Source organism: Sphaerodactylus townsendi, linkage group LG12 (assembly GCF_021028975.2).
Source record: "Sphaerodactylus townsendi isolate TG3544 linkage group LG12, MPM_Stown_v2.3, whole genome shotgun sequence".
Taxonomy (NCBI): Eukaryota; Metazoa; Chordata; class Lepidosauria; order Squamata; family Sphaerodactylidae; genus Sphaerodactylus; species Sphaerodactylus townsendi.
Genome location: NC_059436.1, coordinates 23,967,337 through 23,991,344, shown reverse-complemented (window position 1 = coordinate 23,991,344; position 24,008 = coordinate 23,967,337). Strand labels below are relative to the sequence as shown.

Sequence of the window (24,008 nt, the reverse complement as noted above, 5' to 3'; positions counted from 1 at the left end):
AGTCTGGGCCCCACCCCAGCACTGCCAGGACAGGCCCCAACTTAAGGGGGTTGCTGCAAACACAGATCCACCCCATGATTTGGGTGGGTGGTGTTTACCACGCCACAAGCCGCCCCTTGGCGAGCTGGTCTCGGGCGGGCGGCAAGTACCTCGCAGATAATTGGATCACAAAATTTTAGCACCATCCAGCTTCCTGCATTAAAGGCCACCAAGGTCACGGTAAGTGCAACTCCCCTTGCAAAGAACCCCCCTTTTCCTGTGTGTGTGCGAGGAATTTTGTTCCCTAATTGCCTGATTGCCTCCTATTCCCTCGGATGTACTCCATCCCCCCAAAAGGTGCGCCCTAAAGCCCCCTTTGTGTTGCTGATTAAGCATGTATACCCACAACTCCCCCCAGGGACCCGCCAGCTTCTGTTCCTCGAGCCTCGGACCCTCGGCCTTGACGCACCCTGATGACGCTCTGAAGCTAATTCCCACCAGGGTCGCCTTCTACCACCTCCTGCCCCCCCCCCAAACAACTAAAGAAAGAGGAGTAGGCGGCCCCCAGGAGGATTTCAGACAGCAACCTTCACAGGCTGCAAAACAAGCCTTCTTCCTTCTTATATTAAATTCTAAACACTAAACTCGATCCCGGACTTCCGCCATCCAGCTCTAGAATTGAGCCTGGCGGGACCGGGCCTGCAACCTGGGAAAAAGGGGTGTGTTTCAGTCCCTCTTCCTACAGGTCCCTGAGGGACTCTGACTCGCTAAGGACAGGCTGTGCCCATGGAATGGCTACTTTGGTGGGAGGAAACCAACCTCATCCCGGAGATGGAACACATCTCTCTAAAGGATCCCGCCCAGCTTATCTCAACAGGAACGCCACGCCAACGCCCAAAGACCCGAATGACCTGGGGAGACGCCAGCGCAATTCACCAACCAAGCTCCCAAAGCTGCTGGGCACAACAAGACCACCCCGGTGACACCCGAGACCCTCTGTGCCGCCTTTATCATCACCGCCAACTCATGTACACCGTCCTCTGCTCCGCTCTGTTGCCTCCTGTCGATGGCGATCGGCCACCCCCTGACGAAGCTACTCAGACCAACATCTGGGAGCAGTTTGCCGTCATTGCCAACTGCCTCTATCCTTCTGCTCTGGGCTAGTATTTAGGAGTCGGGAGCCTGCTAAGCTCCTGCCTCCCGTCTGCAAAGCTCGAGACTTCCTAGCGGGAGTTCAAGGTTTTTTCCCTTCATGAATGCCCCTATCCATCAGGGTAATTCTATGAGCGCCGACTGGGGACCTGCTCGCCCAAACCCCGTTGGCGCTTCCTTTGTCACCAAGACTGTCGCTTAACCACGCATCTAACACCTGCGCATCACCGGCGAGCTGTTGGAACCGGTTCGGGCCCATTCATCGGCTCGGGCTAGTTGGAACTGCACACACACGGGAGGACATTCCCCCCATGTTCGGAAACATCCTGCTCCCCAGGGGCTGGTTCTGGACCCAAGTGGGAGAGAACGCGACTATATTCCCCGCCTGACTCTCCTGAACTCTTTGTTGCCTCAGTCGACTCACCATCGCCCCACCCTTGTGGCTCCACCCCGGGAGTTCGATCGCCGCCGCCGCCGCTTCGCTCTGCCTGACCCCTCCTGTCGGAGCGACGCTGTCGCCTCCCAAGCGGAGTTCGCCTCCCTCGCAACTTCCCCTAGTGGGAGTCCCCGGACTCTCGCCTCTTACAACAGCTAAGACCACACGGCTGGCCTGTGCCCTCATAAGTCCATCATCTCTGGCCTCCAATCGCTCTGGATGCCCTGGCCTCCGAAAGCAGCAGGAACTTCGGCTGCCGACCCTAGACAATCCTGCCCCCATTGATTACTTGTTGCTGCATCACCAAGGTTGTGAGAATGTACATAATATGTGTTGTTTTTTTTAATCTTTCTGATAATTCCCAGTTGATTCACATGAAAAGCGTGAGCTGCAAGTAGTTGTATCTAATCTGAAGTATGCATGTTTTGCCTCTATTGTCAGCCCTCTGGAGCTGGCTGCCGGGAGGATGAAGAGCACACAGCTCTGCATTGGTTTAATTGTGTGCCTCGCTATCGGATCTTGTTTCGCTCAATGTCTAATATTGCCTGTAACGTAAGCAAGAAGCCCCTCGAATTTCCCTTACCCCGCAGCCAAGTTCTAATGTTACACAAGCAGCTTGGTCAGCTTGACCAGATGGCGGAGGGAGACAAGCGCCCCTTTAAATCGCCTAGCATTTTGGTCCCCCTTTTTCTAAAATGTAATGTGAGATAAGGAAAGGGCCATTGACCCAGTAGCACCGTAGAACGTTGGGACGCCAACGGACCTAATGCCTTGTTGGTCGCGACCGCACTCCCCACCTCTCATCCCCCCCAAGGAGGCCACGGGTCATGAACTGTTCTTGCTCAATCACCGGGCGGGACAATGGTCTTGCCCCAGGTGAGGCTAGCCTAGACGCTTACGCTTCCTCTCTCCAAGACGTAGCCAGATGTGAGATCATGCATCACATGATGATCTCCCCGGCCTCCGCTTCCCCGAACTCCCCCCGGGTCCCTCCTCCTACACGTCCTCGGAGAATAACACAAAAGGTGCCAGGAACCGGCAGACGGGAGATTCGCTAGGAACACGGACCTCCGGTCTCCCGCTGCTGGCGATCTCCACCAGATGTTATCTCCGCGTCTCGTCTCGTTCTTGCGCTGACCACGTGGGTCGACTACAGAAGCCGCAGAAACATTGCCGTGTGTAGCAAACGGTCTGTCGACAAAGACAACAGGAGCCTGCTCCCTAACTCTTTTGCAAGGAGCCTCCCTCCCTAGCAGCACACTCTGTCAACACTTCCCCCTGCCAGTTCTTCCTTTGTCCAGACCTGGAACGCTCCCTTGTTCTTCCTTCCCCTCCTTTGAGTAACGAAGGCAATAGTTGGCCAGTGCGAAGCTCAGTTAACGGATTCCAGCAAGCTCTGCCGGGGACATCTAACGAGAAGCAGATGGTGTGGCTGCTCTCATCCGGGCACAGTGCCCTTTTCTCCACTTGGGGGCCTCATCCAGAGACCTCAATGCTGAGCTGTTGGGCTCTGAAATGTAGGGTTGCCATTCTCAAGGTAGGGCCTGGAGATCACCTGAAATTACAACTGCTTTCTAGCGTACAGTGATCAGGAAGCATCTTGAGGCTGAAATCCAGCATTCAAAAGTTCATTCTGAGCTCCGACAGACAGATAGGACCTTGTTACAAATTACACAACCCCCGTGGTTCCGGTAAACTCTTTGATGGCCCTGGAGAGCCACCAGAATGTAGGAGATAATTTGTCCCAGATAAACTAGGCAGTTGTCTGGAGACCATAATGAAGTGGATGAAGCGCAGCTGGATGAAGTTAAATCCAACACAGTCTCGTGGCTGGGCCAGGGAGATGCTGGAATGGGGTCTCAGTTTCCCTGGAGAAATTGGCTGCTCGGAGAGTAGACTGGAGTATATTATGTTAAGAAGAAGAGTTTGGATTTATATCCCCCTTTTCTCTACTGCAAGGAGACTCAAAGGGAGTCCTTTCTCTCCCCCCCCCCAAAACAAACACCCTGTGAGGTGGGTGGGGCTGGGAGAGCTCTGAAGAACTGTGACTAGCCCAAGGACACACAGCTGGCATGTGCTGGAGTGCACAGGCTAATCTAGTTCACCAGATAAACCTCCACAGCTTAAGTGGCAGAGCATGGAACCAAAACCCGGTTCTCCAGATTAGAGTGCACCTGCTCTTAACTGATATATACCATTAATTTGTAGCGAGTGACTCTTATCTCTCAGATGTTATGGACTGGCTATTCCATCAGCCCCTTCCAGCATGGCCAATTGGCCATGCTGGAAGGGGCTGATGGGAATTGCGGTCCATAACATCTGGAGTGCCAAAGGTTCGTCACCACTGCACTATACCATGATGGCTCTCCCCAAATTCCTGCTCTCCAGGCTTAGTCCTCAAATCTCCAGGAATTAGCATCCCTGCCTCACTACTATTATCCAGCCTCACAATCCACTAGCCACATCAGCCAAGCCAGGGCTTCCAGCATTATGCTGCTTTCAATGTGCAGTGCTCTTCTCTGTCACCACATAAACCACAGCCTCCCACAGAATTCAAGGGCAGGTTTCTTGATTCTCTGGAATGGTGCCTGATAGCACCCCCAGGTGTGTTTCTTTAAAGAACTGGTGCTCAGAAAGGTTTTTAGAAGGAGCTTTCTCTCCTGACTCAATCAGGGGTTCTAGGTGTGAACCTGTTTGGTCACTAGCGAAAACTCCAGTGTCTTAAGATTACTCTGATTTTGCACAAAGTGCCTGAGAAGGGTTGAACTTGGAATTCCAAATTTCCTTCTGAGCTCCCACAGGCAGATAGGGCCTCATTACAGATTACACAATGCCCACGCTTCCTGTTAACTCTTTTATGAGCCTAAAGAGCCAGTATGAGCCGCAGATCCTAACCTGGAGAACTGGGTTCGATTCCCCACTCCTCCACATGAAGCCTGCTGGCTGACCTTGGGCCAGTCACGTTTCTCAGCCCATCCAAAGGCAGGAAATGGCAAACCACCTCCGAGCGTCTCTTGCCTTGAAAAGCTTATGGGGTAGTCGTGAGTCACTTTGGCCACTGTGTGCAGGACAGCAGACTGACAGCCAGCGAGGAAAAGAGTCTGGAGCAGACAGAGCAGACTTGGGACATGCCAGGAAGGCCCAGAAAAGAGGACCGGCTAGAAGCAATCCAGCCGCAGAACTCTGGTGATGCCCCACATCATCTGCTCACCTCAACTTGCCACCCCAGACAGAGGGGAAGGCCTTTTTTAGCTCAGTGAGTGGAAACTGAGTGTTTTTCCACTTTAGGCTTCGTCTTTTTGTGTAACTGTATATGTTCCCATTTGTGAAGTCAGCGCTCTGCGTGACAGTGGGTAAAAAGAGAATATGGAGGCCATGTTGGTGGAGAACATTTAAGACAAAGAAGCCATTCAGATCTGTCAGAAGCAGGAAAGCGGTCCGGGAGGCACCAGGGGATTTGGACGCTGTTTGCTTGAGGGCCAGAGAGATGTCAGCTGGCCAAAGGCTGCAGGGTTCCCTTAGAAGACATGAGATGAAGAAGACGCTCTGCTACCTCTGGGCCTCCGTCCGTCCCTTGGCTGCATTCTTGTAAATAAAGCCAGTTTTACAAGGGGGAGCTCCATAAACATCAGGGGCTCTCTCATTCAAAGCAAGCAGTCGCACAGGGGACCACAGAACTCCTTCCCTCTCAACATATTACTGATAAAACATTAAAATCAGGTGAACCTCTACCTGGGGCCTCAGGATCTGGAATTATGTCTGATCTCCAGACTAGAGAGATCAGTGCTCCTGGAGGAAATGAATGCTTTTGGAGGAGGAACTCTATGGAATTATGCCCTGTGGAGATCCCTCCACTCCCCCAAACCTGCCCTCCCCAGGCCCCCTCCCTAAATCTACACGAATTTCCTTCAAGGGAGGTGGCATCCCTAGCTATTCCAACCAATTATCCAACCCGCTTCAATGCTTCCGTGCCACCAGTACACAGACACCCTTAGCATCATGTGAAATCTGTGGAGAGCTATACTGGATCCCTTCTAGCCACTCAATATCAAAGCCAGCCTCTTTCACTGCTTCTTCTACAGATTTCTGATCCAAATACAGGCAAGAAAACCGGCGCTGGCCAACCATGTAAAACGTCTCTTCCAGGATGGCTAACAAGACTAAATGCCCTCCAGATCTTAGAAGGGAGCTGATGTTCTTCAAAGCAGAACAGAAAGTGGGCAGGTCTTTGCAAGCCCCTTCCAGGCACAAGGTGGACAGCACACAGTCAGCTGGAGGCAGAGACAGCGGAGCCAAAGGATTGGGCTCAGTCACGTCACACTTCAGGACTTGCTTGACGGCTCTTCGCACCTTCTCCTCCTTTTGGGTCCACTCTTCCCTGGAACAGAACAGAAGATGTGTGGGATGAGCCCTCCACCCCAAACCTCCGTGAGATGCCCCTCCCTTCAGGCAGGTTCACACATTTATGGATATCACATGCCAGCATGGAGTTTGAAGCTAGAGACCTGGGTTGGATTCCCTGCTCTGCCACTTGAACTGTGGAGGCATATCTGGGGAACTAGATTAGCCTGTGCACTCCAAAACATGCCAGCTGGGTGACCTTGGGCTAGTCACAGTTCTTCTGAGCTCTCTCAGCCCCACCTACCTCACATGGTGTTTGTTGGGGGGAAAGGGGAAGGAAAGGAGTTTGTAAGTCCCTTTGAATCTCCTTACAGCAGATAAATTGAGGATATAAATCCAAACTCTTCTCTTCTACAAACTCTTCAACCAAATGGAATGCTACGTACTCTACCTTCAAATGCAGCCATCTGCTGTGGGGGACCATTTTCTGGACCCCGATTTTAATACGGGGAGATCTCCAGGTCCTACCTGGAAGGTGGTAACCCTACACCCACATACCTGTTCCCCTTCCAGCTCAAGCCCAGACATATTTCACCACCCGGGCTCCAATCAAAGCTCCCGGCTCCTCTTCAGCTACCGCTGCATCTCCTCCGGGTTCTGGTCGGTATAATCTTTGTGGCCAATGATCTCGGAAGGTCTCCTGCCAGGCCAGAGGTACTGGTAGATGGTGGGTCCGCTTCCAATGTCGATCAGGGTGTCTCCTTGCAGGCCACCTGCATTGCATCACACATTTGGTCAAAACAGCTGGCCCTACGGAGCTTCTTTTTGCCCAGCTGTGCTTCTTGAGCGACTATTACTGGAAGTGGCCCTAGAACAGCTGCCCTGTGGCTCTCCGGCCAAGGGTTCGCGGGCCATGGGAGCTCCGCCCACGTCACAGGATGTTGAGCTAGAGACTGGATATCGTCACCAGCATTTCTCGTAGGCTCCTTCTTAGGGCACTTGTGCCAGTGCTGGATTCTGCATCAGTCTTGTGCTGTTCAGAGACCCTGCTGGTGCTCTCCCCTGTTCACACCTGTTTTGCACGCTTGGTGTCGAGTGAAAGGGAGAGGGTCCTTTCAAACCACATTATGGCTGGATTTGAAAGGTGGGAGTCCCATTCCCACTTTGCCTTGTAGAAAGATTGGGCTACACTTCAGAAGCAATCAAGCAATAGAAGTGGGGAAAATCTGGCAGGGCAGGGTGGTGGGTCTAATTATTAGGCAGCAAAGCATGCCCACGCCAAGCAGAACCAGAACCACGCGCCAGCAGAGCCACGGAACCCGCATCCCACCTGGTTTTGTTTGTTTCTTCCCCTCTTCCAGACCTGCTTTGTTGCGGTCTCAAAAAGAGCCTCAGAAAAGCCAGGTAAAAATTAGATTGCTGTGGATTTGGGAAATGGAATAAGGCAATACCCCGCCTCGTGGGCAGGTGACGTCTGTCTGACTGAGGGGAACAGCTGCCCAGGAAGCAAAAACTGGCCGGTGTGCTCTCGCACCACTAGAGGCAGGGTGCTGCAGCGGGAAGGGCAGCTCGGTCGCTTTCCCCTGGGCGAGGGTCACCACTGGCCAGAGCAGTGCCCCTTCCCTTTGACACAGGGCCTGAATGGGCTTCCGTTTGCCAGGTGATGTGAGGCCCTGTTACCTCAATCCTATGAAAATCTTCCCCACACTTGAAAAGGACAGAACATTTCCCTCCAGGCTAGTTGGCAACCACGCAGGAACCAAGATGGGGAACAGAACTCCCCCATGTCCAGATCACACCAATTAAGGGCCTGAAAGGCAAAGCAAGTGCAGATGGGCAGCTCATTATCCAATTAGACAGGCAGAGATTGGACTCATCAGAATGTGTTGAGGGTCCATAATAACAAATGTTGTCTTGTACACATTGGCTCATTCCGCACATGCAGAATAATGCAGTTTCAAACTGCTTTCAGTGCTCTTTGAAGCTGTGCGGAATAGCAAAATCCACTTGCAAACAGTTGTGAAAGTGGTTTGAAAACGCATCATTTTGCGTGTGCGGAAGGGGCCACTGATAACACAAATCGATAGTGATCAAATCATATGTGTGTGTGTACATGTGTGTATAGACACACAAACAGAGAGAGAGTGAGATGGAAATGGGTCCCAGAAGAAAAGTTTGGATCCTTGAGAGCCAGACCTTTCCCTATTGAGTAAAGGAGACACACTCCACCATCCCACCCCAGTGCTGCGGCTGCGCCCTTGGGGGTCTCCTGCCCCGGCCGCCACTACCCGAAGAAGACCAAGAAAGCCCCAACAGCCCGTTCCCGAGGGTGCGTCGCCTGGGTGGTGCCGGAGCGCAGGGCGGCGGCGGCGGGAGGGGGGTGGCTCGAGGGGGCCCACTCACGGCGTCGGAAGGCGGCGTGGAGGGAGCGGAGGCTGAAGGCGAGCAGGCCGTCGCGGCCGGTCTCGTCGGGGCGGAGGCGTAGTAGAGTGTGCAGGTAGTCGCGGAGTCACGAAGTGCCGCCTTGCGTAAAAGTCCCTTCTCGGTTGAACGGCCCCGAAGCCGCCATGGCGGGACGCAGGTCTCCACCGCGCCACCCCCCCGGACCAATCCGCGCCAGGCGGAGTCTCTCCCCTCCGCACCTGGCCCACAACCCCTCGCCCTGCAGTGCACGACGCAGAAGGAGCCAGCAGGGGGAGGCTGGCTGCGCAACCGCGGAGAGGGAGGCGCTGCCCTGCCGGGGCTGGGGCGAGCGCCCTCGGAGTTGCGTGGCCTCTCGGGGTGGGCTCGCGCAGAGTCCAAAGTTGGGGGCGGGGCCGTGAAGCCGCTCCAGAAATAGCACGTGGCGCTTTGGAAAGGTGCGGCAAATATGGGTCGGCGCCGTCCTGCGGAGCGAAACGCTTCCCCCCCGCTGGGATGCCTCGAGGCCCGATTTACCTAGGGTCGCCACAGAATCTGGCGCGGAAGGAACCCGCTGCCTCGCGCCTCCTGTCACGGCGGACACCGCCTTCACGTTTGTGTCTCTCTCCAGCCACGTTCCCAAGTGACTTTTCGAGGCGTGTTCGAACCAGGTCCGTGGCACACACGATTTTTCTTTCCATCGGTGTAGGCCGATGCTGTCAAGGTGGCCTCCCTTGAAAGCACGTGCGGTTGGATCGGTCGGGGCAGGCGCTACTTGAGCCCGGTGCAGGCCCCTGCTGTCGGGGGTCCAATGAAGAGGGGCGGGATCGCTATTCTCAAGGCTCCACGCGACTGGGAGCCTGCATTTGAGGAGCTCCAGCGGGGCCCCCAGGCGACAACGGGTCAGGAACTTTGGGCGGGGCGGGGGGCTCCACTGGAGAGCTTGCCCTGCGCATCCCGTTCTGCATCCAGAGGCCCCGGTGTGGTTCTCGTCGGTCCTCCACGGAGAACCCTTCCACGCGCCTTCCCTCAAGTTCTGCGCTCCCGATTATGGCACCTGCCCCTGTCTCCGCCCCCTCCCGGCTCCGGGCGCCGCCCACGCCCCTCCCACAGCGGCCCCACCGCCGCCTTGCTCCTGGAACGGCGCCGCCCCCCTGCCCCGCTTCTTCTTCTTTTCCAGCCGTGAGTGTCGGGCCGCCGGGCTCTCCCCACCATGGCGACGTCGGAGCCGTTCACCGGGAAGGACGCTTACTCGCAGCACTTCGTGGCCCGCGACTACCTGCAAACCTACTACGCCTCCGCCCCCGACGAGACCGACCGCGACGGCCTGCTCGCCTTCAGCCTCCGCTCCCTCCACGCCGCCTTCCGACGCCGTGAGTGACCCCCGCTGCCCTGCGCTCCGGGACCACCCAGACGGCAACGCCCCCAGGGTGGGGTGGGCGGCTGCAAGTCGACCTGAGCTTCTTCGCATAGTGGCGGGCTGGTGGTAGACCCTCCACTCCCCGGGCAACCGGCTGCAGCAGCAGCAGCACTGGGGGGTGGGAGGCGGGGGGGAGTGTGTCTCGGATACTCAATAGGTTAATGAAGGTCTGACTCTCAAGGATCCAAAATTATCTCCTGGGATTTATGTAATGACGGGCCCTCAGCACATTCTGACGAGTCCAATCTCTGCCACTGCCCAATTGAGGTCAATGAGGTGCCTCTGTCTGTCTTTGTTTCGCCTTTCATGAAGGCTCCTTAACTAAGCGATCCTGCCTCCCTCCTCCCCATCTTGGTTTCTGTGTGGTTTGCCAACTAGCCTTGGAGGGAAATGCTCTGTCCCACTTTCATGTGTGTTTGGGAAGCATTGCGCCATGGGTGGAGGGGAACATCGCTCTCACATCACCTGGCAAAGGGACCATCCATCTCGGCTTCCTGTCAGCGGGAAGGGGTGCCTTCCCACTGCAGGGGAAAGCACCCACTGCCCATCCTGCTGCTGCTGCAGCAACATGCCTCTCAGTGGTGCGGGGAGAGCACAGCGGCTGCCTAGCTCCTGGGCAGCTGTTCCCCTCAGTCAGACAGATCGTCACCTTGCCCCCCACCCCCCACCCCGCCCAGATGGGTTTTCTGATCTTTCAACTCCGATTGCCTTATTCCATTTCCCAAATCCACAGCAATCTAATTTTGGTTGTTAACCCGGCTTTTCTGAGTTCTCAGACCGCAACAAAGCAGGTCTGGAAGAGGGGAAGAAATAAACAAAACCAGGGAGGCAGGTGGGATTCGGGTTCCATGGCTGTGCTGGCACGTGGTTCTGGTTCTGCGCGTGGAACACTTTGCTGTACTACATATTAGACCAGTGATGGCGGACCTTTTCGAGACCGAGTGCCCAAATTGCAACCCAAAACCCACTTATTTATTGCAAAGTGCCAACACGGCCATTTAACCTGAATACTGAGGTATTAGTTTAGGAAACGGTTACTGGGAGTAAGTTTGGTGGTGGGGTCGGTGGCTTCATTGAAGCAAATCCATGCAACTCTTCCAACAGGTGAATCACGACCCTAGGAGGGTTTACTCAGAAGCAAGCCCCATTGCCAACAAACTGCTTACTCCTGGTAAAGGATGACGCTTTTAGTTCTTCACATTGAAAATCAGTGGGTTTAACAGCCAACAGGGTTACCTACACCAGTTTCCCCCCAAACTAGATCTTAGGTTTAATGCCAATAACGAGCCCAGCCGCCCAGGCTGCCTAGATGCATGTGTGTGGGGCGACTCTGTTTGTGTGTGCCCACAGAGGGTTTCTGAGTGCCACCTCTGGCAACCTCGCGTTGTGGTTTGCCACCACTGTATTAGACCCACCACCCCGCCCCACAGATGTTCCCCACTACCTATTGCTTTCAGGCTGGGATATGATTCAATTCACTTGATTGCTTGAAGTGTAACCCACCTTTCCCCCTAAACAAAGTGGGAATAGGACTCCACCTTTCAAATCCAGCCTTAATGTAGTTTGAAAGGAAACCCTCCTTCACTGACACAAACGTACAAAACAGTGTGAACAGGAGAGCACCTTGGAACCCCCTGAAGGTGTCTGATCAACACAGACTGGATGCAGAATCCAGCACTGGCAATGTTTCAAGAAAAAAGGCTCACGAAAAATGCTGGTGGACGCATCAGTCTGTAAGCTCAGCATCCTGTGATCGTGGAGCCGGAAGCTCCCGGCAGAAGGAAACCCCGAAGGAAGGCCACAGGGCAGCTGTTCTAGGGCTGCCAGAGAAATGTGGGTCGCCCCAAGAAGCACAGCTGGGCAAAGTAGGCCTGTGAAGCCAGCTGTGCTGGACCTCAAATGTGTGGATGCAAATGCAGGTGGCCCTGTAAGGAGACACCCCTTGATGGGACATTGGAAGCTGACCCACCATCTACCAGTACCCTCTCTGCCCAGTCCTTCCGAGATCGTACAGATTACACCGGACCAGAACCTGAGGAGATGCAGCGGTGGCTGAAGCAGGGAGCCGGAGCTTTGGATTGGGAGCCCGTGGTGAAATACAAGTCTGCGAAGCCGGAAGGGAACAGGTATGTGGGTGTAGGGTTGCCACCTTCCAGGTAGGGACCTGAGATCTCCCCGCATAAACTGTGGGTCCAGGAAAATGGTTCCCCTACAGCAGATGGCTGCATTTGAAGGTAGAGATGCAGTGCATTCCATTCGGTTGGAAGAGTTTGTAGAAGAGAAGAGTTTGACTTGGCATCCTCACTGACCTGCTGTAAGGAGAGACTCAAAGGGACTTATGAACTCCTCCCCTTCCCCAACAAACACCAAGGAGGTAGGGCTGGGAGAGACTGAAGAACTGTGGACTAAAGCCCAAGGTCACCCAGTTGGCATGTGTTGGAGTGCAATAAGTTAATCTAGTTCCCCAGATATGCCTCCACAGCTCAAGTGGCAGAGAGTGAGGGGAATCCCAAACCTGATCTCCATTAGAGTTCACCACCAACCACTACAGCACAATCAGCTTCCCCCAAATAGTTTCCCCAAATGCTACCCATCCTAAGCTCCACCCTTAAATTCCCAGGAATTTCTTCAGCATTTGAGTTCGGAGGGGGCCCCTACTCCCAAAGAAGCCTTCACCTCAGAGGAGGCAGATTAAATTGCTGATCTTCTCACTTTAATATGCAACTTATCCCTGAAATCTGCCTCCATCCCTGAAGACTGGAAGATGGCCAATGTCACACCACCTTAAGAAGTGTCTTGGGGGACCTGAAATTACAGGCTGGCCAGTTTGACATCTGTTCCTGGTAAATTAGTAGAATCTATCATTAAAGATAAAAATTATAAAACATGTAGAAAAGCAAGACCTGCTGAGAAGAGTCAGCATGAAGCCTTTGCAGAGTGCAAGTCCTGTCTTACAAACTTCTTACTAGAGTTCTTTGAGGGGTAAAACAGACATGTGGGATAAGGGGGAACCAGTGGACATTGTCTACTTGATTTCCAAAAGGCTTTTGACAAAGTTCCCACCAGAGACTGTTGAGAAACTCAGCAATGAAGGAATAAGAGGGGAAGTCCCCATGGATTAAAAACTGGTTGAGGAACAGGAAACAAAGGGTGGTATAAATGGGTGTTCTCACAATGGAGAGATGTAGGGAGTGGTGTCCCCATGATCCGTAGATTAGACCAGTGCTCTTTAACTTATTCATAAAATGACCCAGTAAGTGGGTAGTGTGGTGGCCAAATTTGCAGATGATACCAATTAAGGGTGGTGAAACCACAAAGGATTGCGAAGAGCCCCAAGAGGACCTTGATAAATTAGGTGAGTGGGCTAAGAAATGGCAAATGCAGTTCAATGTAGCAAAATGTGTGCGATGCAAATAGGGCAAAAAATCCAAACTTCACATACACACGTAGCTTACAGGGTCAGTGTGCTATCAGTCACAGACCAGGAAAGGGATTTAATGCTCAGCCGATAGTTCCATGGGAATGTCAACTCAATGTATGGCAGCTGTGAAAAAGGCAAACTCTATGCTGGGGGATAATTAGGAAAGGAGCTGATAATAAAACTGCAAGGATTGTCATGCCCTTTATATAAAGCCGTGGTGCGACCGCGACTTGGAGAGTAATTGTGTTCAGTTCTGGTCGCCACATCTCAAGAAGGATAGCGAAGAGAGAAAAAGTGCAGAGAAGGGCAACGAGGATGATTGAGAGATTGGAGCACCTTCCTTATGAGGAAAGGCTGCAGCGTTTGGGACTCTTTAGTTTGAGAGGAGACGCCTGAGGGGGGGGATAAGGATTGAAGCTCCACAAAATTATGCATAAAAAAAAATGCTGACAGAGAGAAATTCTCTTCTCACAATACCTGAACCAGGGGCATTCATTGAAAATGCTGGGGAAGAATTAGGACTAATGTGTTGAACACCCTTCACACAACGCAGATTGGTTTGGAATATGCTGCCACAGGAGGTGGTGGTACACCAACCTGGATAGCTTTAAAAGGGCTTCTAGGACAGATTTATGGAGGAGAAGTCGATCTATGGCTACCAATCTTGATCCTCCTGATCTCAGATTGCAAATGCCTTAGCAGACCAGGGTGCTCAGGAGCAGCAGCAGCAGTGGAGGCCATTGCTTTCACATCCCAGACCGAGCCCCAAAGGCACCTGGTGGGCCATTGCGAGTAGCAGAATGCTGGACTAGATGGACTCTGGTCTGATCCAGCTGGCTAGTTCTTATGTTCTTATGTTTTGACCTTCCCAGGAGTTCAGCTGCCTTCCCCTCCTCCACTTAGTTAACGTGCAGTCTCTTCTGGGGGCAGTCCAAGAATCCCCTTAAGAAACTTGCCAGGGGGCTTCTTGTCAGCCACACCTCATCTGTTGGGTAAGCAGGATAGCATCCCTTCAGCTGAGTGGAAGTGACGCCATCACTGCCAGTCCCAGTAGCTCCCTCCTTCCACAGCATAGCTTAGCGTTGGCAGGACTGATTGGCAAAGGGGCAGGAGGGGACTCAGAAACGGTGCCCTCCCTGCACCCCCTAACTGGGGCCCTGGCCCTGTTCACAAGTGACTGTGGACACACGTGCCATCTCCCTGTTTATACAATTGTATCATTCCAGTGTCACATTCTCTACCCCTGTCAAGCTGAACACGTGATACCTGCTGCCGTCTTCTACCCTGGAACCAGTCCCTGGTTTTAATTACAAAGTGAATGAACGTTGGCTTTTTCTTAGAAAGACATGTGCCCGTGTGTGGAATGTTTGTACATGTAATGTGTGGGCAAGGCTTCTATGGGGTATGACTGGATCTTAAATTCCATCCCCAGACCTGTCTGACTCTCAAGGATCCAAAATTATCTCCTGGGATTTATGTAATGATGGGCCCTCAGCACATTCTGACGAGTCCAATCTCTGCCTGCCCAATTGGATAATGAGGTGCCCCGTCTGCCTTTGCTTCGCCTTTCATGAAGGCCCTTAATTGGAGCGATCTCGCCTCCTCCCCATCTTGGTTGCTGGGTGGTTGCCAACTAGACTGGAGGGAAATGCTCTGTCCCTTTCATGTGTTTGGGAAGCATTGCATGGGGTGGAGGGAACATCGCCTCACATCACCTGGCAAAGGACCATCCATTCGGCTCCATCAAAGGGAAGGGGTGCTTCCTACGCAGGGAAAGCACCCACTGCCCATCCCGCTGCCGCTGCAGCAACATGCCTCTAGTGGTGCGAGAGCACACCGGCCAGTTTTAGCTTCCTGGGCAGCTGTTCCCCTCAGTCAGACAGACGTCACCTGCCCCCACCCCCCACCCCGCCCAGATGGGGTTTCTGATCTGCGACTCCAATTGCCTTATTCCATTTCCCAAATTCACAGCAATCTAATATGGTTGTTAACCCGGCTTTTCTGAGGCTCTTTTTGAGACCGCAACAAAGTAGGTCTGGAAGAGGGGAAGAAATAAACAAAACCAGGGAGGCAGGTGGGATGCGGGTTCCGTAGTTCTGCTGGCACGTGGCTCTGGTTCTGCGCGTGGAACGCTTTGCTGTACTACATATTAGACCAGTGGTGGCGGACCATTTCGAGACTGAGTGCCCAAATTGCAACCCAAAACCCACTTATTTATCGCAAAGTGCCAACATGGCCATTTAACCTGAATACTAAGGTTTTAGTTTAGAAAAAACAGTTACTCAGGAGTAAGCTTGGTGGTAGTCGGTGGCTTCGCTTTGAAGCAACCATGCAACTCTTCCAACAGGTGAATCACGACCCTAGGAGGGTTTACTTAGAAGAAGCCCCATTGCCAACAACCAAGCTTACTCCCTGGTAAAGGATGACACTTTAGTTCTTCACATGAAAATCAGTGGGGTTTAACAGCGCTTAACAGGGTTACCTACACTGCTTCCCCAAAACTAGGTCTTAAGTTTAATGCTAATAATCGAGCCCAGCGTCCCAGGCCAGCCTAGATGTATATGTGGGGGGGGGGGGGCGACTCTGTGCGTGCCCACAGAGAGGGCTCTGAGTGCCACGGGTGCCAGAGGTTCGCCACCACTGTATTAGACCCACCATCCCGCCCCACAGATGTTCCCCGCTTCCTGTTGCTTTCAGGCTGGGATATGTTTCAATTCACTTGATTGCTTGAAGTGTAACCCACCTTTCCTCCAAAACAAAGTGGGAATAGGACTCCATGTTTCAAATCCAGCCTTAATGAGTTAGAAAGGAAACCCTCTCCCTTTCACTGACACAAACGTACAAAACAGTGTGAACAGGAGAGCGCCTTGAAACCTCTTGAAGGTGTCTGAACAACACAGACTGATGCAGAATCCAGCACTGGCACAAGCGCCTAAGAAAAGGCCGACGGAAATGCTAGTGGACGCATCAGTCTCTAAGCTCAGCATCCTGTGACGTGGAGCCGGAAGCTCCCGCAGCGGAACCCTTGGGCGGAAGCCACAGGGCAGCTGTTCTAGGGCTGCCAGAGAAATGTGGGTCGCTCAAGAAGCATAGCTGGGCAAAAAAAAGCTCTATAGGGCCAGCTGCTTTGACCAAACGTGTGATTCAATGCAGGTGGCCTGCAAGGAGACACCCTGATCGATATTGGAAGCGGGCCCACCATCTACCAGTACCTCTCGGCCTGTGAGTACTTCCGAGAGATCGTGGCCACAGATTATACCGACCAGAACCGGGAAGAGATGCAGCGGTGGCTGAAGAAGGAGCCGGGAGCTTTTGATTGGAGCCCGGTGGTGAAATATGTCTGCGAGCTGGAAGGGAACAGGTATGTGGGTGTAGGGTTACCACCTTCCAGGTAGGACCTGGAGATCTCCCCGTATTAAAATCGGGGTCCAGAAAATGGTCCCCCACAGCAGATGGCTGCATTTGAAGGTAGAGTATGTAGCATTCCATTCGGTTGAAGAGTTTGTAGAAGAGAAGAGTTTGGATTTATATCCTCAATTTATCTGCTGTAAGGAGACTCAAAGGGACTTACAAACTCCTTTCCCTCCCCTTCCCCCCAACAAACACCATGTGAGGTAGGTGGGGCTGAGGGAGCTCGGAAGAACTTCTTCTACCTGGGAACCAGTCCCTGGTTTTAATTACAAAGTGAATGAATGTTGACTTTTTCTTAGAAAGAGATGTGCCCGTGTGTGGGATGTTTGCACATGTAATGTGTGGGCAGGGCTTCTATGAAGAAGTGGTGTTTGGATTTATATCCCCCCCTTTCTCTCCTGCAGGAGACTCAAAGGGGCTTACAATCTCCTTGCCCTTCCCCCCTCACAACAAACACCCTGTGAGGTAGGTGGGGCTGAGAGAGCTCCGAGAAGCTATGACTAGCCCAAGGTCACCCAGCTGGCATGTGTGGGAGTGTACAGGCTAATCTGAATTCCCCAGATAAGCCTCCACAGCTCAGATGGCAGAGCTGGGAATCGAACCCGGTTCCTCCACACGAGCTCTTAACCTCCTACACCACTGCTGCTCTATGGGGTATGACTGGATCTTAAATTCTATCCCCAGACCTGCAGTTAAAAGACTCGGGCAGCTGGGGGGGTGAGGAAGAGCCCCCGACCTTCAGAAGAGACAGGAGTGGCCTTAAGCATCCAGCGGATTGATTCAGCTGTGTGCGTGTTTGCACCCCCCCTTTGTCCTGTTGAACATTGCCAGTTTTAAAGATTACTTGAAAGGATTTGCAGTTATTTTAATTCAGGAGTCTTGGTGTTCACAGATGATTCATTTTCCAGGATACAAGGCCTTTTGCCTTCCAGCCACAAGGGACAAAAACTTTGGCCGCTTTTCAGGAGGCTTACTTACCCTGATCTCCCAATCTGTTAAATCTAAAGCTCTTAATAGCTGTCCCCCATTAGCTCAGGCAACTTGGGTTAAATTGGGCCTCCATCCTTATGTGATAGTGAATATATATCTACCTTCCTACCAACAAAAAACAACCTTGGACAAAAACTGGGGTAGATTGATTGACTATTTACAGAATCTTGAAAGAAACTTCCCAGATACTAATATAATTATTGCAGGGGATGCAAATGCAAGAGTGGGCATCAATTTTCCCCAACAGTTATTAATGGAAGGATTCGATCAAGAACTTATCCAAACGTTACTTACTCCCCATCTGAGAAACCTGAGGGATAAGATTACAAACCTAGCTGGTATCCATCTAGCAAAAATGGCCCTTGTAACAAATAAAATATGGTTAAATGGACTAAACAAATTTAAAAATGCCACGGACTTTACATTTGTCTCTAAACAAGGGTGCAGTGTAATTGATTATTTTTTGATCCCCCCAGGTTTACTCCAGCATATTGAGGATTTTGAAGTTGGTAATTATTTCTTAAGTGACCATCTCCCTATTATCCTTACTCTTAACTATTCTCCCTTGCCGGAGATAAATTTGAATACAAGTCAAGGATTCCATAGGAAAATAACTTGGTCAAGTATTATTGATCATGAAATGACAATTTTTCTGCACTCCCCTACAATACAAGCAAATAAACAGATGATTATGAATGCTAAATCACCCTCTGAGGGGGTAAACTTATATAACCAAATACAACAGGAAATTACTAATCATTTTGCACATTTATCAGTAGTAGTAACATCTCCTCAAAACAGACCAAGAACCTGGTTTGATAAAGAATCTATAGAAATAAATAAACAAATAAGGCTACTTTATAACCTATTCCGTCAGAATAGGGACCCCAGGTTATACAATCATTTAACATCCTTGAAAAACAATCTAAATAACTTGATAAAGATAAAATCACAACAAAATCTAGAGTATGAATGGGAACGTCTATTTCGGGCCTTGAATTCCAAAGACCCTAAACAATTTTGGAGATGTGTTAATAAATCCCTCTTGTTGAAACAGGCCCCTCAATATTGTATCTCTCCGGAAACATGGTTTGCCTACTTTAACCAAGTATTTAATGATAGCAGTATACCAACGAGTGCAGACATCAATCCAGAAAACATCCCACACTGGCCGCCTGTATCTCCTCAAGAGATAAATTTCCTAATAAAAGATCTGAAATATGGCAAATCTCCAGGCCCTGATTTAATTACTTCTGAACTGATTAAATCCAACATAAGATGGTGGCAACTCCTGTCTTCTGTTTTTACCCAGGTAAATTCAACAGGAAAAATACCAAAAACATGGCTCGAAGCGATAATAGTTCCAATCTATAAACAAGGTGACTATCAGGACCCTGTTAACTATCGCCCCATCAGCCTGCTGTCTGTAGTGGGCAAATTATATGCCAGGTTTCTCCACCTTAAACTAAACAGGTGGATTCAAGAGCAAGAGGTCATAGGACACGAACAAATAGGTTTTTCCAAAGGAAAATCTACTTATGACCACGCAATAGTCCTGGCCCACCTTGCCCAAAAACAGTTAAAACAACGATCAGGCAAGCTCTATGTTGCTTTTTTAGACTTTAAAAAAGCCTTTGATTCACTATCTAGAGACTTGTTATGGAAGAAAATGGAGGATTTGAACATCGACCCCAGACTGCTTTTTTTAATCAGGCAATTACACACCAACACCTCTTGCCGGGTAAAATGCACTCAGGAGGGGGCATTGACCAATAATATCTTAAGCAACAAAGGGGTGAAACAGGGGTGTATAATTGCTCCGACCTTGTTTAACATATACTTAAGGGACTTACCACTGGAACTTGGGGATATTGATGGACACAGCCCCAAACTGGGAAATACACATTTACCGGCGCTTCTTTATGCAGATGATACTATTATAATGTCATACACTAGGGTAGGCCTGTTACGTTCAATGAACAGATGCTACAGTTACTGTAAATTAAACAAGCTGGAACTTAACTTTGATAAATCAAAAGTTATGGTGTTTGCTAGATCATGGAAAAAACAACCCTGGAAAGTAGCGACAAAAGAAATTGAACAAGTCAAGAAATACAAATACTTAGGTATTTTGTTCACTTATAATCTTTCTTGGACAGCCCATGTCAAAACGGCATCAGTAAAAGCCACTCCAACTGTAAACGCTTTAGTGAATTTCTTTTACACCAAAGGACACCAATACATTCCAGCAGTAATCAAGGCATTCAATGCAAAAGTAGTTCCGCAGCTACTCTATGGCTTTCCAGTCCTTTTCTTAGCCCAAAACACCAGTCTAAACACTCTACACTCTAAATTTCTGCATAGGATTATGGGTTTCCCCAACTGCGTGTCTTATGCAGCCTTACGCATTGAACTAGGCCTATGTTCCTTCACTACCTTGGCTTGGATTAGAGCAACTATATACTGGTTAAAAATCCACCATCATTCCAAGCCAGGCAGTTTCACATGCTTACTGCTCTCTGAACTTAACACTTCAAACTGGCATGATAAAATAGTTGATAAGATTACAGAAATTGGCATATCTATGGATGAAATATCAATGTTATCTTATTTAGAGGCAAAAAAATTGTTAAAAGAAAAATTCCTTGAATGGGATTATCAAAGATCTTTAATAGCAGCAAATTCAACTTGCTCACCTCTAAATCAATCACTAGTTGAAGCAAAGGGTTGTATGTCTCATTATTTACTTTATATGATTAATTTTAGATTGAGACGTGCATTCTCTTTAGCAAGATTCAATATTTTGCCATCTGCTCTACTCGAGGGTCGATTCCAAAAAATACCAAAGATCGAAAGATTATGCCCTTGCAACAGCATACAAGTAGAAACACTAGAGCATATCATGTTTCACTGTCCAAATAGGGAATGCTTAAGGTATAAGTATCGACCATTGTTTACATCTTTTAATGTAGATATGACAGATGATCAAAGGATAAAGTATTTCCTGGATGGATCAAATCAGGATTTTTCTGAATTAGTTGCCAAGTTTCTGTTGGATATTATTGGCACATCTGCTAAGGGAGATTTTTATATTAAATGATGGTTATTTGAGTTGTAACTATGTTATTCTGGTTGTAAAACGTTTTTGGTTACAAATTGTTTTACTGTATGATGCCAATAAAGGCTTTGTGTGTGTGTGTGTGCATCCAGCGGATTGATTCAGCTGTGTGCGTGTTTGCACCCCCCCTTTGTCCTGTTTCTGTGGTCCACTTCAGGACAATTTATTGAAGGGCAGACAGGGACACGTGCTGTGGTTGGAGGGGGGGCAGAGAACCAGGAAGGGGACACCTTCATCCTCCTTGGTGGGCATCCACCGCCTTGAAAGCAAACTTCCTGTTGCAAAGCGCATTCAGAATCTGAGCATTACACAGAAAGGAAACAGAGAACGTACAGTCTTCTTCTGGTTCTGTGGCCCGTTTATCAGAATCCTGAGAAAGTGTTTATGTATGGCTGCCAACCTCCAGGTACAGCTGGAGATCTCCTGGGAGTTCACCTGATTTCCAGGTGACAGAGATGAGTTCATTGGGGAAAGCGGACTCTGCTTTGGAAGGTGGACTCTGCAACATTATTCCCCAGTGAAGTCCATCCCTTCCCAAACCTCTGGAGGCAATATGCCACCAACGCAGTGGACAGGCCTGGGCTGCAGATGAGCTACATCTGGGAAGGGTTGAAGCTCCATGCTGGCATGTGATATCCATGAATGTGTGAACCTGCCTGAAGGGAGGGGCATCTCACGGAGGTTTGGGGTGGAGGGCTCATCCCACACATCTTCTGTTCTGTTCCAGGGAAGAGTGGACCCAAAAGGAGGAGAAGGTGCGAAGAGCCGTCAAGCAAGTCCTGAAGTGTGACGTGACTGAGCCCAATCCTTTGGCTCCGCTGTCTCTGCCTCCAGCTGACTGTGTGCTGTCCACCTTGTGCCTGGAAGGGGCTTGCAAAGACCTGCCCACTTTCTGTTCTGCTTTGAAGAACATCAGCTCCCTTCTAAGATCTGGAGGGCATTTAGTCTTGTTAGCCATCCTGGAAGAGACGTTTTACATGGTTGGCCAGCGCCGGTTTTCTTGCCTGTATTTGGATCAGAAATCTGTAGAAGAAGCAGTGAAAGAGGCTGGCTTTGATATTGAGTGGCTAGAAGGGATCCAGTATAGCTCTCCACAGATTTCACATGATGCTAAGGGTGTCTGTGTACTGGTGGCACGGAAGCATTGAAGCGGGTTGGATAATTGGTTGGAATAGCTAGGGATGCCACCTCCCTTGAAGGAAATTCGTGTAGATTTAGGGAGGGGGCCTGGGGAGGGCAGGTTTGGGGGAGTGGAGGGATCTCCACAGGGCATAATTCCATAGAGTTCCTCCTCCAAAAGCATTCATTTCCTCCAGGAGCACTGATCTCTCTAGTCTGGAGATCAGACATAATTCCAGATCCTGAAGACCCATGTAGAGGTTCGCAATTCTCCATGCAGCACCTGATTTTAATGTTTTATCAGTATATGTTGAGAGGGAAGGAGTTCCCTCGTCCCCAGGGCGTCTGCTTGCTTTGAATGAGAGAGCCCCTGATATTTATGGAGGTCCCCCTTGTAAAACTGGCTTCAATGCAGCCAAGGGATGGATGGAGGCCCAGAGGTAGCAGAACGTCTTCTTCATCTCATGTCTTCTAAGGGAACCCTGCAGCCTTTGGCCAGCTGACATCTCTCTGGCCCTCAAGCAAACAGCGTCCAAATCCCCTGGTGCCTCCTGGACTGCTTTCCTGCTTCTGACAGATCTGAATGGCTTCTTTGTCTTAAATGTTCTCCACCAACAGAGCCTTCATATACTCTTTTTACCCATTTCACGCAGAGCGCTGACTTCACAAAAGGGAACATATACAATTACACAAAAAGACGAAGCCTAAAGTGGAAAAACACTCAGTTTTCACTCACTGAGCTAAAAAAGGCCTTCCCCTCTGTCTAGGGTGGCAAGTTGAGATGTGAGCAGATTATGTGGGGTATCACCAGAGTTCTGTGGCTGGATTGCTTCTAGCCCGTCCCCTTTTCTGGGCCTTCCTGGCATTTTCCAACTCCGCTTGGTTTGGTCCCTTGAACGTTTCTGCTGCCCCAAAGTCCAATCTCTTTTCTTCGCTGGCTGTCGGTTTGCTGTCCTGCACACAGTTGTGAGAGTGACACCTTATTGCAATAAATGTAGTTAAGGTCTTTAAGGGACCCTGGAGATTTTTTATCATTGAATTGAGCATTAGCCATTTGATGGTGCTGCTAATTTTAACTCCCCTTGGATTAACTGTGGGTTAGATGGTTACTAGGAGACATGGTGGGGGGAGGGGCTACGCTTGACAGGAGTCTTAACTTTTGAGGCTCAAACCAATATCTTTGATTAAAAGTTGGGCTCTTCCAAAATGTTAAAGGTTTGTGCTTAGTTGGCCTGAATGTTAAAATATAAAACAATCATTTTATTATGAAAAAGAAAAGTATTAGGCTTTGTCTGTATTAATCTTTTGGCTTCAGTTTGGCAAGCAAAGCAATTCATCAGTTACAATAAAGAATAACTTCTCTGATCTTGATTGGAGGAAGAGAGGTCTCTGTTCTCTACACTGATCTTGGTAGTAGAAAGTGCCGCCAAGGCACAGATATCTTGTATATTATTCTTCGAAAATGGGTAGTAAAGGACTATATAACTGAACTGGTTTATATCTCATGTTATGTATTATATCAACAAGCATTCATTTGAATAGTGGATAGATGACCATTATATATGAACTGATTTTTTAATACCTGAAAATTATATTTAGATATCTTTGCTTAGATTTATTATAAGTGTCACTTCTTAATGATCATCGATATATTTGATGTTGGAACGCTGCATTTAATTTTAATGGGGTTGGTTTTAACAATATAGAGCCATCATTTAATGTTTATTTATATTTGATACTGTGGATTTTACTGTGCTCTATCTATTGTTTGTTCACCGCCCTGAGCCCCTCGGGGGAGGGCGGTTTATAAATACAACAATAAATAAATAAATAAATAAATAAATAAATAAATAAATAAATAAATAAATTTTATCACCATTTATTTTTAAATATTTCTTAATATTTTAACATTGCTATTGTTTATCATACTATACATCTATTCCTTGTTTTCTTTTGTCAATGAAACTGGATTACGATTTTAATTTCTGATTCCTTTCTGTTTGCTTATTGAAATAAATCTTTAAAGAAAGCCCCATCTGACTTATGGCTGCTCCACAAGGTTTTCAAGGCAAGAGATGTTCGGAGGTGGTTTGCCATTTCATGTTTCTATATGGGCTGAGAGAACTGTGACTGGCCCAAGGTCAGCCAGCAGGCTTCATGTGGAGGAGTGGGGAATCGAACCCAGTTCTCCAGATTAGAGTCTGTCGCTCTGAACCACTAT

At 49.7% G+C, this 24,008-nt stretch overlaps 2 protein-coding genes across 3 annotated transcripts; one reads left to right on the top strand and one right to left on the bottom strand.

Annotated features, from left to right (window-relative positions):
- Positions 1-3,918: 3,918 nt before the first annotated feature.
- On the bottom strand, positions 3,919-6,496 carry LOC125441496 (nicotinamide N-methyltransferase-like). The gene is made up of 2 exons (XM_048512107.1): positions 6,467-6,496; positions 3,919-6,010 (listed from the first exon to the last, which is right to left on the bottom strand). The coding sequence occupies exons 1-2, from the start codon at positions 6,494-6,496 to the stop codon at positions 5,525-5,527; spliced, it is 516 nt and encodes a 171-aa protein (XP_048368064.1). The 3' UTR covers positions 3,919-5,524.
- Positions 6,497-8,838: 2,342 nt separating this feature from the next.
- Positions 8,839-23,277, top strand: LOC125441828 (nicotinamide N-methyltransferase-like). Of its 2 annotated transcripts, XM_048512747.1 has the most exons (4): positions 8,839-8,979; positions 9,489-9,681; positions 16,303-16,510; positions 21,396-23,277. In XM_048512747.1, exons 2-4 carry the CDS (start codon positions 9,522-9,524, stop codon positions 21,814-21,816), a joined length of 789 nt encoding a protein of 262 aa, XP_048368704.1. In that variant the 5' UTR covers positions 8,839-8,979; positions 9,489-9,521; the 3' UTR covers positions 21,817-23,277. The 2 variants fall into 2 exon arrangements, with proteins under 2 accessions (XP_048368704.1, XP_048368703.1); XM_048512746.1 differs by lacking the exon at positions 8,839-8,979 and having other exon boundaries at positions 9,373-9,681.
- Positions 23,278-24,008: the final 731 nt, after the last annotated feature.